The sequence below is a fragment of the Paroedura picta genome, chromosome 12, assembly GCF_049243985.1.
Source record: "Paroedura picta isolate Pp20150507F chromosome 12, Ppicta_v3.0, whole genome shotgun sequence".
Lineage (NCBI taxonomy): Eukaryota > Metazoa > Chordata > Lepidosauria > Squamata > Gekkonidae > Paroedura > Paroedura picta.
Window position 1 is genome coordinate 19683402 of NC_135380.1, and position 13501 is coordinate 19696902.

At 45.3% G+C, this 13501-nt stretch overlaps 1 protein-coding gene across 1 annotated transcript in view; it reads right to left on the reverse strand.

The window, feature by feature from the left end:
- LOC143822208 (zinc metalloproteinase-disintegrin-like NaMP) overlaps positions 1 to 13501 on the reverse strand; it is a 50441-nt gene that overhangs the window by 20158 nt on the left and 16782 nt on the right. The window contains exons 5-10 of the mRNA XM_077307114.1: positions 9022 to 9098; positions 7534 to 7726; positions 5698 to 5760; positions 3141 to 3212; positions 1370 to 1539; positions 562 to 646 (exon numbers count right to left, since the gene is read on the reverse strand). Of these exons, the coding sequence (XP_077163229.1) occupies positions 562 to 646; positions 1370 to 1539; positions 3141 to 3212; positions 5698 to 5760; positions 7534 to 7726; positions 9022 to 9098 (660 nt within the window). The remainder of the gene's footprint in view (positions 1 to 561; positions 647 to 1369; positions 1540 to 3140; positions 3213 to 5697; positions 5761 to 7533; positions 7727 to 9021; positions 9099 to 13501) is intronic.

The window sequence follows — 13501 nt, forward strand, 5'->3', positions numbered from 1 at the left end:
AGAACTCAATAATGTGGGGCATTTGGCCATCCCTCCCCTTTTGTAAATGTCCATCATCCACGAGGGAAAGCCATGTATAATACTTTATTATTTTAATAAAATAAACAAGCCGGCAGAATCTAGTTCCCATATCCAGGGGTAGTCAACCTGTGGTACTCAAGATGTTCATGGACTACTATTCCCATGAACCCCTGCCAGTGTTTGCTGGCAGGGGCTCATGAGAATTGTAGTCCATGGACATCTGGAGGGCCACAGGTTGACTACCCCTGCCCATATCTATGCTACACACTAATTCTCTGTCAACATCAACTTGAGAATTCAAGTTTTGCAAGGAAGAGAAGATTGAGGATTATGTTACATTCTCATGCCCAATGAGGCATGCACCCTCATCCACCAACATGCAAACTAAACTTCCCATGGTTTTGCGGGAAGATGGAGCCATGGCAGTTGATTTGCTTTAGGCTGGTGATACAGATGTGCCTTCTTAGTCAAGTTCTTGTGCACTAGCCTGCGAGAACCGACCTGGCCACTGAACTTTCCCATTCCAAAATCAAAACCAACCTGAACAACCCCTGCGGAGTGGGCATCACTGCAAATGGTTCCCACATAGGCCAGCCCTACTGTTGGTCCTTCAAAGTCAATCCCCCTGGAAGGAAAAAAGGGTGGAAATCAGATTTGGGGGACCTGTGACAGCCATCTCGATTCTTATATTACTTGTAAAACCCATGAGTGCCACCGGTTCTCTACTACTTAAGATGTAGAATATCTCTATCTCTATCTCTATCTCTATCTCTATCTCTATCTCTATCTCTATCTCTATCTCTATCTCTATCTCTATCTCTATCTCTATCTCCTATCTCCTATCTCTATCTCTATCTCTATCTCTATGTATATAGTTATTGCTAGTGTCATTTCTCTCATAATTATGTGACATTAAATGATGATCACAAAGAAAGAGAAGGGAAGAGTCAATATTTTGCCTGTTTCCCCCTACTTTCATTTCATGCTTATGAGCGAAGCAGGAATTCTGTTCTATTGTTTGGGAAGTCCTGTTAATTAAGCTCAGGGTTGCCTGAGTTGTGAAATCCAAGTTGTGAAATTCCTGGAGATTTCGGGTTGGAGCCTGAGGAAGGTGGGGTGTGGGGAGGGGAGGATGCTCGTGGGGTATAATGCCGTTGAGTCCCTCCTCTAAAGCAGCCTCTTCCCCCAGGGGACCTAATCTCTGTATCCTGAGCTCAGTTGCTATTCCAGATCTCCAGGCCCTATTGGGGGATTGGCAATCCTAATAGTTCCCGAGTTCCGTCATCAGATGCATGATATCATTCTGCAACTGGCCACTCCCACCCCCTGTGACTGCCGTGAGACATACGTGAGTAACTGGGCATTGTCATTCCTCTTCCGCTTGAGCAGAACCTCCTTCCTCCACTCCGAAAATCGGTCTAAAGTGGTCCCGGCAGAAACGTCCACAACAATCTTGTCCCCATCGGACCAAATTTCTAAGCCAATCAAAGCTACGTGAATGTTTAAAGCTTTGTAAACCTGTCGGAGCACAGAACATGAAAATCATCCGTGTTGTTTAGATGCATATGAAATCGCACACCTTTCCAAATAATGGTGTTAGTTTTCTAATTTAAACTGTATCAGCCAGCTATGCTTGAAGGGGTGCATTTCCTGGCTATACCTCTCATGGGAACTTAGCCTGAGACATCATTCCCACCTGTGTCCCCTTCAGGCACAGAGTTTTTGGAACAATTTTGAGAGCGAACTGATATTCCCAAAGCATACAGAGACAACTGCCCTGACCTGGATAGCCCAGGCTAGCCCAATCTCATCAAATCTTGGAAGATCTTGGCAGTTATTTGGATGGGAGACTTCCAAGAAATGCCAGAGTCATGATTCAGAGGTGAGCAATGGCAAACCACCTCTGAACACTTCTTGCCTTGAAAACCCCATAAGGGGTCACTATAAGTCAGCTGTGACTCAATGGTACTTTCCACCATCACAAAGGCAGCTAGATCTAGCTTTGTTCTACTCTTTGTGTAGGCTGAGTTCTCACCCAGATGGTCAGCCAGTACTTGCCACAGTACTTCAGAATGCAGGTAGAAGCTCATAATGGGGGAAAAAATGAAATTAGCATGTCAGGGAGAAAGCTAGGCTAGAACCTTCCTCCCTGGGCATCCTGGCGTTTGACATGGTGGGATATTTTGCTTATCTGGGAAAGCATTCAGTTACGTCAGCCTCTACTTGTCATTGGAAAGTCCAGTAAATACACAGGTCATGTTTCCGCTGTACCAGTGTGTGGTTTAAGAAGCGGTGCTGGGGAACATTTTAATCAATTTGCTACTGCAGTTTGTTGGCACCACAGGGATATTAGATAGCAGGCTGAGAAAAGACTTGGTTCAATTTCTCAGGGGATTACAGCCACTCAGAATAAGAAGACGGGTTGGTTCTTCTATGCCTCCTTTCTCTACCCGAAGGAGTCTCAAAGCAGCTTACATTCGCCTTCCCTTTCCTCTCCCCACAACAGAGACCCTGCGAGGTGGGTGAGGCTGAGAAAGCCCTGATGTTCCTGCTCGGTCAGAACAGCTTTCTCAGTGCTGTGGCGAGCCCAAGGTCACCCAGCTGATTGCATGTGGGGGAGCCGGGAATCAAGCCTGGCTTGCCAGATTAAAAGTCCACACTCCTAAACAATAAACCAAGCTGGCTCTCAGCATAGATGGTAGTGAACTTCCAGCCCCCTTTATTCAGTACTGCTGAGTTCTGCTTACATAACAATAAAAAACCCCAATCTTTCTGTTTATTGTAAGCGTGGACAATGTTGCCCTTCCCCATAGCTGATGTTCACTGAATGGTCATCTGTGCAACAAAGGAGCTGCACATACACAGTACTCATCTCAGACTACACAGAGTTAATAACAAGGAACATTAAATACTTCTTAAGTAGTTCTCCTTTTAACACAATGGTGGCAAAGTGACAGGCTGGATACAGCCCCTGAGCATTAGTCCTAGCAAAGGCATTAAATTCATAATAATACTCGCCATCTCACCCTATTTATGTAATTGAATATTTCACATAAACCCAACACACAACGATAACGTTCTGAAATAATAATAAATGAATCATCCAAAAGCCATCTTACCGTGTTAATATAATTGACTATTTCAAATACTCTCATCCGTACCCCAGTAATGTTGCGGCTGTATTTCCGGAACTGCAAAAGCAAGCATTAAGAGATGCCAAGAGAGAGAGAGAGAAATAGGCTTAATGATGAGAGAATCTCATTGAGCAACCACATTCCTTACAAGGGGACATCCAGACTTAGGCATGGTATTTTTCAGGGTGCTATTTGTGCAGCTTTCTTCGTTACCTCAAAATTAGGACTAAGTTTGCATCCAGTGGCAACTTTAAAACCAACAAAGTCAACTTTGTTGGTCTTAAGCTTCCCAAGGCCTCTGTGAGTTTACGTAATATGTTTATACAAAAGGAAACTGGATTCATAGACCCAACTGAGTCTGCTTCAAAGATCACAGCAGTCTTTAAGCTTCTTTGAACACCTCTGGGAAAAGAAACAGGTGATCTTGTGAAAATTATTTTAAAGAGAATTGGTTTGGGGTTAGATGCCATTTCCACTTCAGGCAATCATTTAAGGGTTAGTCGCTTCCTTTTGACAGCTCTGATCACAAGGCCAACCCACAGTCATATATAGCTACATTCTTGTCTTGCGGGGGGAAAGCTGCTGAACACAATTAAAAAGCGAAAGATAAAGTTTAATGTGCACCTCTCAGTTATTCAGCCCAATGTACTTATAATGTGACCGAAACCAACTCATCCAACTGGTTTCAGAATAACGGATAGCATTATAATCAAGCATAAGCAATGACTTTCTAGCAATATACAACAGGAATTAGCCCTGAATTTAAAAAGGGAAAGGTATCCCCTGTGCAAGCACCGGGTCATTTCTGACCCTTGGGGTGACGCCCTCCAGCGTTTTCATGGCAGACTCAATACGGGGTGGTTTGCCAGTGCCTTCCCCAGTCATTACCGGTTCACCCCCCAGCAAGCTGGGTACTCATTTTACTGACCTCAGAAGGATGGAAGGCTGAGTCAACCTTGAGCCGGCTGCTGGGATCGAACTCCCAGCCTCATGGGCAGAGCTTTCAGACTGCATGACTGCTGCCTTACCACTCTGCACCACAAGAGGCTCTTCAGCCCTGAATCAAACAGTTGTAAATTACAGTGCAATTGTAAAGTTATATCCTTCTAAATCTCAAACCAAAATCCCTGTTACGTCTTGGGATTCCCATTGTAGAGGACAGGGATGTTGGTTTCTTGTCTCACCAGGTATGCTTAACCTCATTCAGTCCTTACATCTGTATTACCATGAATCCCCCTGAAGGGCCGTACACCCTCTTTATTTTATTACTTATTTGGAACAGTAGATTGTAAGCTAATGTAATGAGTAGTCAAATGTAATGTAATTAGGAAGGATAGACTGGAATGGATTTCTCTGGTCTGGGGACAGAAGAGATACACTACACAGCCAATCACCCCACCTGAAAGATGAGGATGCTATGAAGTCACACACATGCTTGAAAGGAAATGGTTGGAGTGTAATTGCAGAGTCTCAATTAATTACTCTCAGCATTCCACAATTAAGGATACATCTGATCAACCTCCAATTTTGATATATTTATTTCCTTCACTTTGTTTCCCCCCAGATTTAAACCCAAACAAATGGCAGCCATGTAAACAAAGTTTGTTCCTCCTGTTTGGTCCCTGAATCTGTTAAACGTCTTCAATATATTGAATGCTAATTTGCTGCTCACCCTCTACCTCTTTGTGTGGACTGGTCACTTCCATTTCAATGTCTCTGAAGAAGTGTGCTTGCACATGCAAGCGTATACCTTGGATAAGACTTTGTTGGTCTTAAAGATGCCACGGACCTGAAGTTTGTTCATTTTTTTAAAGTAATAAAGACAGAAACGGTGCCTATCTATTAACCAGATCAAGGGAACCTCGATGTAAAGAAAAAGTGAGACAGCACAGGAGGGAAGGGTGTTGGACTAAAATTTGGGAGACCCATCTTCAAATCCCTACCCTGCCAGGAAAGCTTGCAGACAGGCCATGGGCCAGTCATTCTCTCCTTAAAGGTAAAGGTAAAGGTATCCCCTGTGCAAGCACCGAGTCATGTCTGACCCTTGGGGTGACGCCCTCTAGCGTTTTCATGGCAGACTCAATACGGGGTGGTTTGCCAGTGCCTTCCCCAGTCATGACCGTTTACCCCCCAGCAAGCTGGGTACTCATTTTACCGACCTCGGAAGGATGGAAGGCTGAGTCAACCTTGAGCCGGCTGCTGGGATTGAACTCCCAGCCTTATGGGCAAAGCTTTCAGACGGCTGCCTTACCACTCTGCGCCACAAGAGGCTCATTCTCTCCTTACTAACCTACTATCCTACTGCTGCGAGGGAAAAACAACAGACAATGTACACCCTCCTGGGTTTCTGAGATGAAGGACAGAATAGAAATGTACCCAATAAATAATCCTAGAGGCTAAGTTAAAAAGCAGCAAAAGAAGGCAGAATCTGGGATGAAATGGTCTGATCCAGCTGGTAATTCTTACATTGAGATATCCTCCCCATTAAAAATGGCAACCCACTAATAAAGAAAAAAAAGAAACTATTCAACAAAATCTTTACCACGGTGTTGTCCACTGCTATGTAAAGTTCCACATACTTTCTGGCCTTCAGGTACTCTTGCTTCTAGAGAAAAATACAAAGCAATGATTGTTGACAGGTGTGCCATTGCCCCCCCCCCCCTCGCCAAACTAACAAGGAATGCTGAATTGTCAGAGAATCAAAAGATTATTGTTTTACAGCCTGTTCAAAACACATGAACATGGAACCACTGGATTGTTCTATTTATAAGGTTGGAGCTTGTTAACGGTATAGAATGTAAAGAGTGTTAAAGTTTTCACTTCTCATTGCTGAATGAATAATGCAACGGAGCACAGGAAATGCATGGTGACTAGCAAGATGATCCCCCCCCCACTAACATTATGCCCAAATAAGGTGTTTTTTTCTAGTGAATCACGTGGAGCATGTGTAAAATTACATCATGTTTAAATATTGCAAATTCTGTCCAGTTTTATGCAAATACAGAGAGGTCTCAGAGACTTCTGTATATATATATATAGACAAGCATAACTCTGTGTGTCACTGTAAGCCGGGAAATGATATTTTGCGTGAGGAAGTATCGTCTGAAACAGTGGTCCCCAACCTTTCTGAGGCTGGGGACCTGCAGGGCAACTGCCCCGCCCACGCATCGCGCATGCGCAGGCCGCGCCTGCGCATCGCACATGCGTGGCCCTGATTCCCTCTCCCCGCCCTCCCGCAGTAAGAAGCTTCCCGGGCCGCAAGCTTGCGGCCTGGGAAGTTTTTTACTGCAGGGGGGGCGGGGAGAGGGAGCCGCGGCCCGGCGCCATGGCCTTCGTGGCCCGGCACCGGGCTGCGGGCCACAGGTTGGGGACCACTGGTCTGAAAGAAAACTTGTCATTTGGGGGGGGCTAGTCCTCAGCTTTCTGCAGCCATTGTTTCAACTCTCTGCTGCTGCTTTGGTGTGGTTGTTCCTCCCACTGCAGACTGATCCCTGCTGCAACACTGCCAATGAGATCCAGCTACCTGATCCAGCTACCCTAAGAGTAAACAAAGCTAGCTGAGGAAGCCTTGCTATAAGGAGGCAATGCTGTAATGCTTCCTTCCTGTATTGCTTTGACCACGCTCCGAACGCATGAATACCCTTTTCCCATTTTTCAATGCAATGCCACAAACGCTACTAGTTTGGTGTAGTGGTTAGAAGTCTGGTGCCAGCTTGGTGTAGTGGTTAGGAGTGTGGACTTCTAATCTGGCAAGCCGGGTTTGATTCTGCGCTCCCCCACATGCAGCCAGCTGGGTGACCTTGGGCTTGCCACGGCACTGATGAACCTGTTCTGACTAAGCAGTGATAGCAGGGTTTTCTCACCTCAGAGGGCGTCTGTTGTGGGGAGAGGAAAGGGAAGGTGAATGTAAGCCACCTTGAGACTTTTCCGGGTAGAGAAAAGCGGCATATAAGAACCAACTCTTCTTCTTCTTCAGTAATATCAGGGCTCTCTCAGCCTCACCTCCCCCATATGCTCCTTTTCTCGACCCAAAGGAGGCTCAAAGCGGCTTACAGTCGCATTCACTTTCCACAACAGACACCCTGTGGGGTGGGTAAGGCTAAGAGAGCCCTGATATTACTGCGCAGTCAGAGCAGTTTTATCAGTGCTGTGGCAAGCCCAAGGTCACCCAGCTGGCTGCATGTGGGGGGGGGGGGAGCAGGGAATCAAACCCAGTTTGCCAGATTAGAAATCGGTGCTCCCACCCAACACCCCAAGCTGGTGTATAATTTGTTCCACTCCCCCCAAATATCATTTGGAAACAAACTGTGCTGATATTACAGTGCAGGCATGACTCTCAAACCATGTCCCACGTTTGAAGCTGTGCGGCAAGACTTACTTCCACGCTGCTACTCATCCTGGAGGTCTTTTTGAGGGGACCTTCCAATTCCCAAGTAGTGTTGGTAACCCCACAAATCTTGGGGGTCTCATCATTTTCGAGATTTTCATATTTGTAGACTGCATGTGCTTCACTATCTGTGGACTTCAAGGGTTCGATGAGATACCTCTTGCCGCGGATCTTGAAATACCCTCTGCAAAGCAACATCGTAGGCGTTTCTGTCTAATTGATCTAATTGGTCTAATTTATATAAGTACATTAAATATAATTTACACAGTACAGCATGCAGTAAAAAAAAGTAAAAGGGCTTACAATGTGGAGATTATCTGATCCACACACTGTGATAAAAATTACAATGGCTTTTACAAAGCGCATGTTGTATGCGTCACTTTGTATTTTTATGTTTCAGTAGGTCAGGCACGTTGCCAGATTTCCAGCAAATAAGTTATCTATCCTTCTACCCTCTGATTCATATAACAGCTGCTAATCTGACCCTGGAGGCAACATCCTACACTCCTCTAGTCCAATGGGAAGGACCCCCCAACAGCACTGTGAATCAAAACACATGATACAGGAATATAAAACTATCAAGTTATCACCTCTATCTAATGATCTCAGGATTGCATACCCAAAGTGGCAGCATCTCTCCAGGATGACAAAAAAGGCTCCTACTTTCCTTCTACCTGCTACCTGAGATACTTTGGAAACCAGAGAACTTTGGCATGCAATGCTTATGTGTATCGCCAAGCCATGGCCCCATGTCAGATCATGTAATTCCTGTTTTGTTTTGTGCAGGTTGCATATATCCTGGTTCAATATTTAAATTAAAGAATCTAGGGCAGCAGTGCTAGGAACGGTCTTCTGCTAGTCAAAGATGTCAGTCCTTGCCTGCCTAGTCTGACTCACACTAAAGCACCGCCATGTTTCCTTGCTCCTCAGTTTTATTAGCCAAGCCCTCTCCCTCTCCTCTTCTGCTCTACTTTTATGCTCCACCCCCTTTGACCTCCAAAACAAGGAGGTACTCTCAAGGTCATCCAAAAATGCTCTCGGGCCTATTATTCACGGCCACTGAAACAGCGGCATGGAAAACGCGGAGGAAATAGAAGCGAAGCAAACTGCTTACGCACGGGACAGAACGCAACGGCAGCAAAACCCAGAGTATCCTATTATGCACGCAGCTACTCCGGAGCCACTTCTGGTTGCGCCCTGGTGCGGGAAGCTCCACTTTCTTCCGCATCTCACTAACTCAGCCTTTTCGGCGGCATACATTGACTCTGCGCCCGGTTACCGCCTGCAGCGTGCATAATTGGTGATTTTAGCCGCCGCCATTCCACCCCCAATGCGGACCTTCGTGCATAATGGGCCTTGGAGCTGCTGCTGTGTATTTCCTGTTTTAAGTTGTATATCTCACCAAACTTGGCTCTTTTGAGCTAACGACCCATACAAAACGATGAAAATACTTTCTAGTAAGCCTTGGACACATCTTACCTTAAACCACTGCACACGCTGATGCTCACAGTAGAGCCACTATCATTTGGGATGTGGCCTTTATAATAGCAATGGTCCTATAGGAAGAAAAAGGAGAACAATGTTAGACTAGAATTGATTGCTTTTCGGGGATCATCAGCACAGTTCCACTCTACAATATAATGCTATTGGCCCATGCCATGTCAGATTCAACCCAAATCTTTACCATTAGTCTAGCCAGCTCCCCTTTGTATACCATGTTCACACCATTTTATGCCATGTATGTGAACAGGCAGCACTTTAGTACCCAATCACAGGATATGGGTTGGAAGAACAATCTCAACTTCATCATACTAAAGTCAACCACTCAGGACAAAGGTCTACTAGTCTGAGCATCCTTGTCTTTGCCCCCTCCCTTCCCTATTGGGTAGCCCTGTTGGTCTGAAGTGGGATAGCAAAATCAGATTCCAGTAGCATCTTTAAGACCAACAAAGATTTATTCAAGCCATAAGCTTTCGAGTGCATGCACTCTTCCTCAGACTGTCTGAGGAAGACTGCGTGCACTCGAAAGCTGATGCCTTGAATACATCTTTGTTTCTCTCTATACAGTTGACTAGAACAGAATTAGCAGTTAGAATAGCTGAAGAGTCCTGTTTTTTAAAAAAAAAAATCTGCAAGGGATGGGTGGAGGATGGCTGATCACCCATATATGCACTCCCATCCCATTAAAAAATTTCTGGGTCAGGGTGTGTGTGTGGCTTGAGTCCTGCTTCCCCTATAATTTCTACCCATTGTATGCCAATAAAGGTTTTCTGAGTCTTTCTACCCCGGTAGGAAGCTTGTAAAGGCCAGAAGGTTAAGGATCCAGCTTCCAAGGCAGAGCACCAGGGAAACAGGCAAATCCAGATGGTGCAGCTCTCTCTCCGCATATCTGGCTCTTTGTGTTTGCTCATTAAAGCTTGGCTGTTATGCGGCATTTCAGCTCTTTTCGCAACGAGCTATATCTAAAGAAGGCTGTTTCTGCACAACGAAATGTCAGATCTCTGTTTGTTTCCAATGACTTCTTACGACACAGAACCAAACAATGGTGAGAAAGAAAAGAAAAAGAATGAGAAGGCCATGAATGATCCGCGATCCATGTGAAAAGCCACACCTTTGCCCCTGTGGAAAAGTATCCCAAACAGGCAGCAGACTGGGGAATGGCATCTCCAGAGTCATACAGTGACCCCAAGTAGGGTGGCCAGCTCTGGGGTGGGAACATCTGGAGACTTTGGGGGTGGAGCCAAGAGTGGGTGGATTTGGGGGAGGGAGGGACCTCAGTGGAGTATACTGCTATGGGGTCCACCCTCCACAGCAGCCATTTTCTGCAGGGGACTGGCCTCTGAAGGGGTCATAGCTTTTCCGTATCTCACCACCCTTCGTGAAACAAATTTCCTCCCACCTCCATACCTCAATATTTGGCTAAACATTGCTGTTTGGGTTTTGATCATGTGAAATTGTTCGAGTAGGAACTGCTAACGACAACGAAAACAGTGGTAAGACAGGCAAATGTGGTCAAAAATAAAGAACAAAAACAGCGCAATTATTGCTTAATTTGTGGAAGGACAGAGAATGTTGTTTTTCATGGGATTTCCCTCAGAGTCACAATCCCTGGTTCACAGACCGTATGAGTGGGAAATGAACTGTTCATTTCCCATATTTCATGTGGCTGGATTTTTTAGTATGGTATTTGCTAATACTAGTCAAAATCTATTTGTTTGTTTGTTTGTGTAAGGACTGTGCTGCCTCTTCAGAAGCCTGTTCCAATTTAAAAACTGGGCTTTCTTTTAGGGTTCATAAACACCAACTGAAATTGCAGTGATCCTTTTACCAGCAAAAATAATGAACATTGATAGTAATGCAAGCTAACAGAGCATAGGAGAGAAAGCAAGAGGCAGGAAACAGGAAAACAAATAAACACTTATAGTGCCATTATAGAAATTAAAAAAAAACAATAGTGTAAGCCTGTCAAAATTAAGCATTTGACCAAGTTCTACTGATGCTAAGGCCAGAACTAGCATCAGCTTTAACCACAAAGAACTAACAAAGACCCTCTTAAACAGCACACAGAGGAACACTAGAAAGGAAGGGTCCAAACAGACCTCTGCTGAGAAAGCATTCCTCAGATGAGGTACAGCAACTGAAAACAGCCTTGAGGTTGCCCAGCTGTAACTTTAACCAGGGGGCCCCAGGAAGAAAAGGACCTACAGTGATCACAGGGGACTCAGGTATGGATGAAGGTGATCCTTGAGATGTAATCCCATATGGTCACAAACAGCTCTTTAAATTAACTAGCAGGTGAACAACTAATAAGGTCAAAAACAGCCCTTTGAATGAACTAACAGGCAACCACTCCAGTTGAAATAAGATGGGAGTAACAAACTCCTGCCTTGCCTAGGATAGTCCAGATCTCCTCAGATCTCATCAGATCTCCAAAGCTAAGCATATCTTGGTCCAGGTCAGTATTTGGAAGGAAGACTACCAAGGAATATCAAGGTTGATGTGCAGAACATCTCTTGCCTTGAAAACTCCAAAGGATTGCCATGTCAGCTGGGACTGGACAAGAACAACAACAAAAAGAACCTCCTGGTAACTAGCTCCTACCTGAAATCTTGCATCTGCATTTTTAACCAATTGTAGCTTTGCAGTCTTTAAAATCAGCCCCACGTTGTGCAGGTTCTCACAGCCTGACCTGAATGTGGCTAATTTGACTCGATGATGTCATACATTTTTAAAAGGATTTATGGATTATTTTAGGGAAGGTAATGGCTGAAATAAATGCTTAAAGCAGAATCTGTCCTCCAGCATGCCAAGAAGAGAGGAATCACTGGAGGCCTGCAGCTAATTTTTTTAAAAAGGAACTTGACACGGTGGCTGCTTTTATACTGTGTAACCAATTCTAACTGTGTAACCGATTTTAACTGTGTAACCGATTTTTATGGGCCAAGGAAACCACCCGGAATTACCCGCAAAGCATCTGCTGTGGGGGGTACCCCCAGGGGCTGAATATCTTATTTTAGAGTGTTGTGTGGGTTTCTGCAGCAATATTTAGTCATAATCGATTCCCTGGCCTTTCTTCAAGGAATTCTAACTGCAAATAAACATGGTGATTGGCAGCCTCTGAGCAGGAAATGTCTCTTTTGACGAAGGACGATTTCTTTTTAGCTAGCCAGTTTATATCAGTTAATTGGCCTTCAGCTTGATAAGGGATTAGGAAATAATGCAGAAGCTACATGGCCCAGCTTGCTTGCTGGGGGGTAAACGGTCATGACTGGGGAAGGCACTGGCAAACCACCCCGTGTTGAGTCTGCCATGAAAACGCTAGAGGGCGTCACCCCAAGGGTCAGACATGACTCGGTGCTTGCACAAGGGATGCCTTTACCTTTACATGGCCCAACTCAGTACTCATGAGTTACACTTGGGCCGTGCGGAAATCAATAGTACTGACTCCTAAGCCATTTGTCCCATCAACCCCAGTGGGGCTTAGTTGCTCTGGACTGGGGCTAAGGCGATGGGAATGCAATTAATATTTTCAAGACCAGCAGGACTCATATCTTGAGTATTCTTGTATTCGTCCCATCTCAGATTTGACACAAGGTTGTAACTTGCATGAAGCTCAGCCTACTGAGTCATGAGCCCCTATAGAGCTGCCGCCCTTTTTTGGAAAGAGAAAGTCTTCCCTGCCTCCTCCTTGCCTTGGCAAAGAGCTAGGCAAGGTCACTTCTCCCTTGCGTCCTAGGCAGAGGTAACCTTTAGCACAGGGAGGAATGGAAAGCCTCTTGGCTTCTCCCTAGTTCCCTCCCCCAATCTGACCATCCACCTAACTCCCGCAAATAGGGTTGCCAGGTCCACCAGCACTGCCAGCCAAGTGATCAGGGGCACTTTCCAGGAATGAGGAGGAGCTATATGATGTGGTGAGATCACACAGAGGTAACATCAGGGGGCGACACTCTGGCTTTTAGGCAAAACTTTATGGTTTAATTTGCTTCTAACCATGGTGTTTTGCCCAAAAACCAGAGTGTCCCCACCTGGAGTGTCACCTCAAGGTGATGTCAGCATGTTGTGTTAAAATATGGCCTTCTTCCAACTTGGGGTAAATTTGGGGGGAGTTTGAGAGGGCTGAGGTGTGTCTGGAAAGTGGAGGACCCTTGCCCAGGCTGCAGGACCTGGCAAACCTGCCTGCAAATCAGGCCTTCAAGTAGCCCATCCATGTCCTTGCAGTGGAACACTCGCTCTCTTCAAGAAACCTAACCCATTGCAGGAAGTCTGTGTGTCTCTGAACCTGTAAATACTGGCTTGTTCCTCATTACAGCGCACTGTTTAGTGTTTCACTTATGCTTTCAGGAATTCTGGTTTCTCTTCTTTCTGGCATGTGTCTGATGTCACATAGGGTTACCAGCCCTGTGTTATGTCATTTGACAGTAGGGAGAGGACAAAGGGATTATAATTACAATGCTAAAGA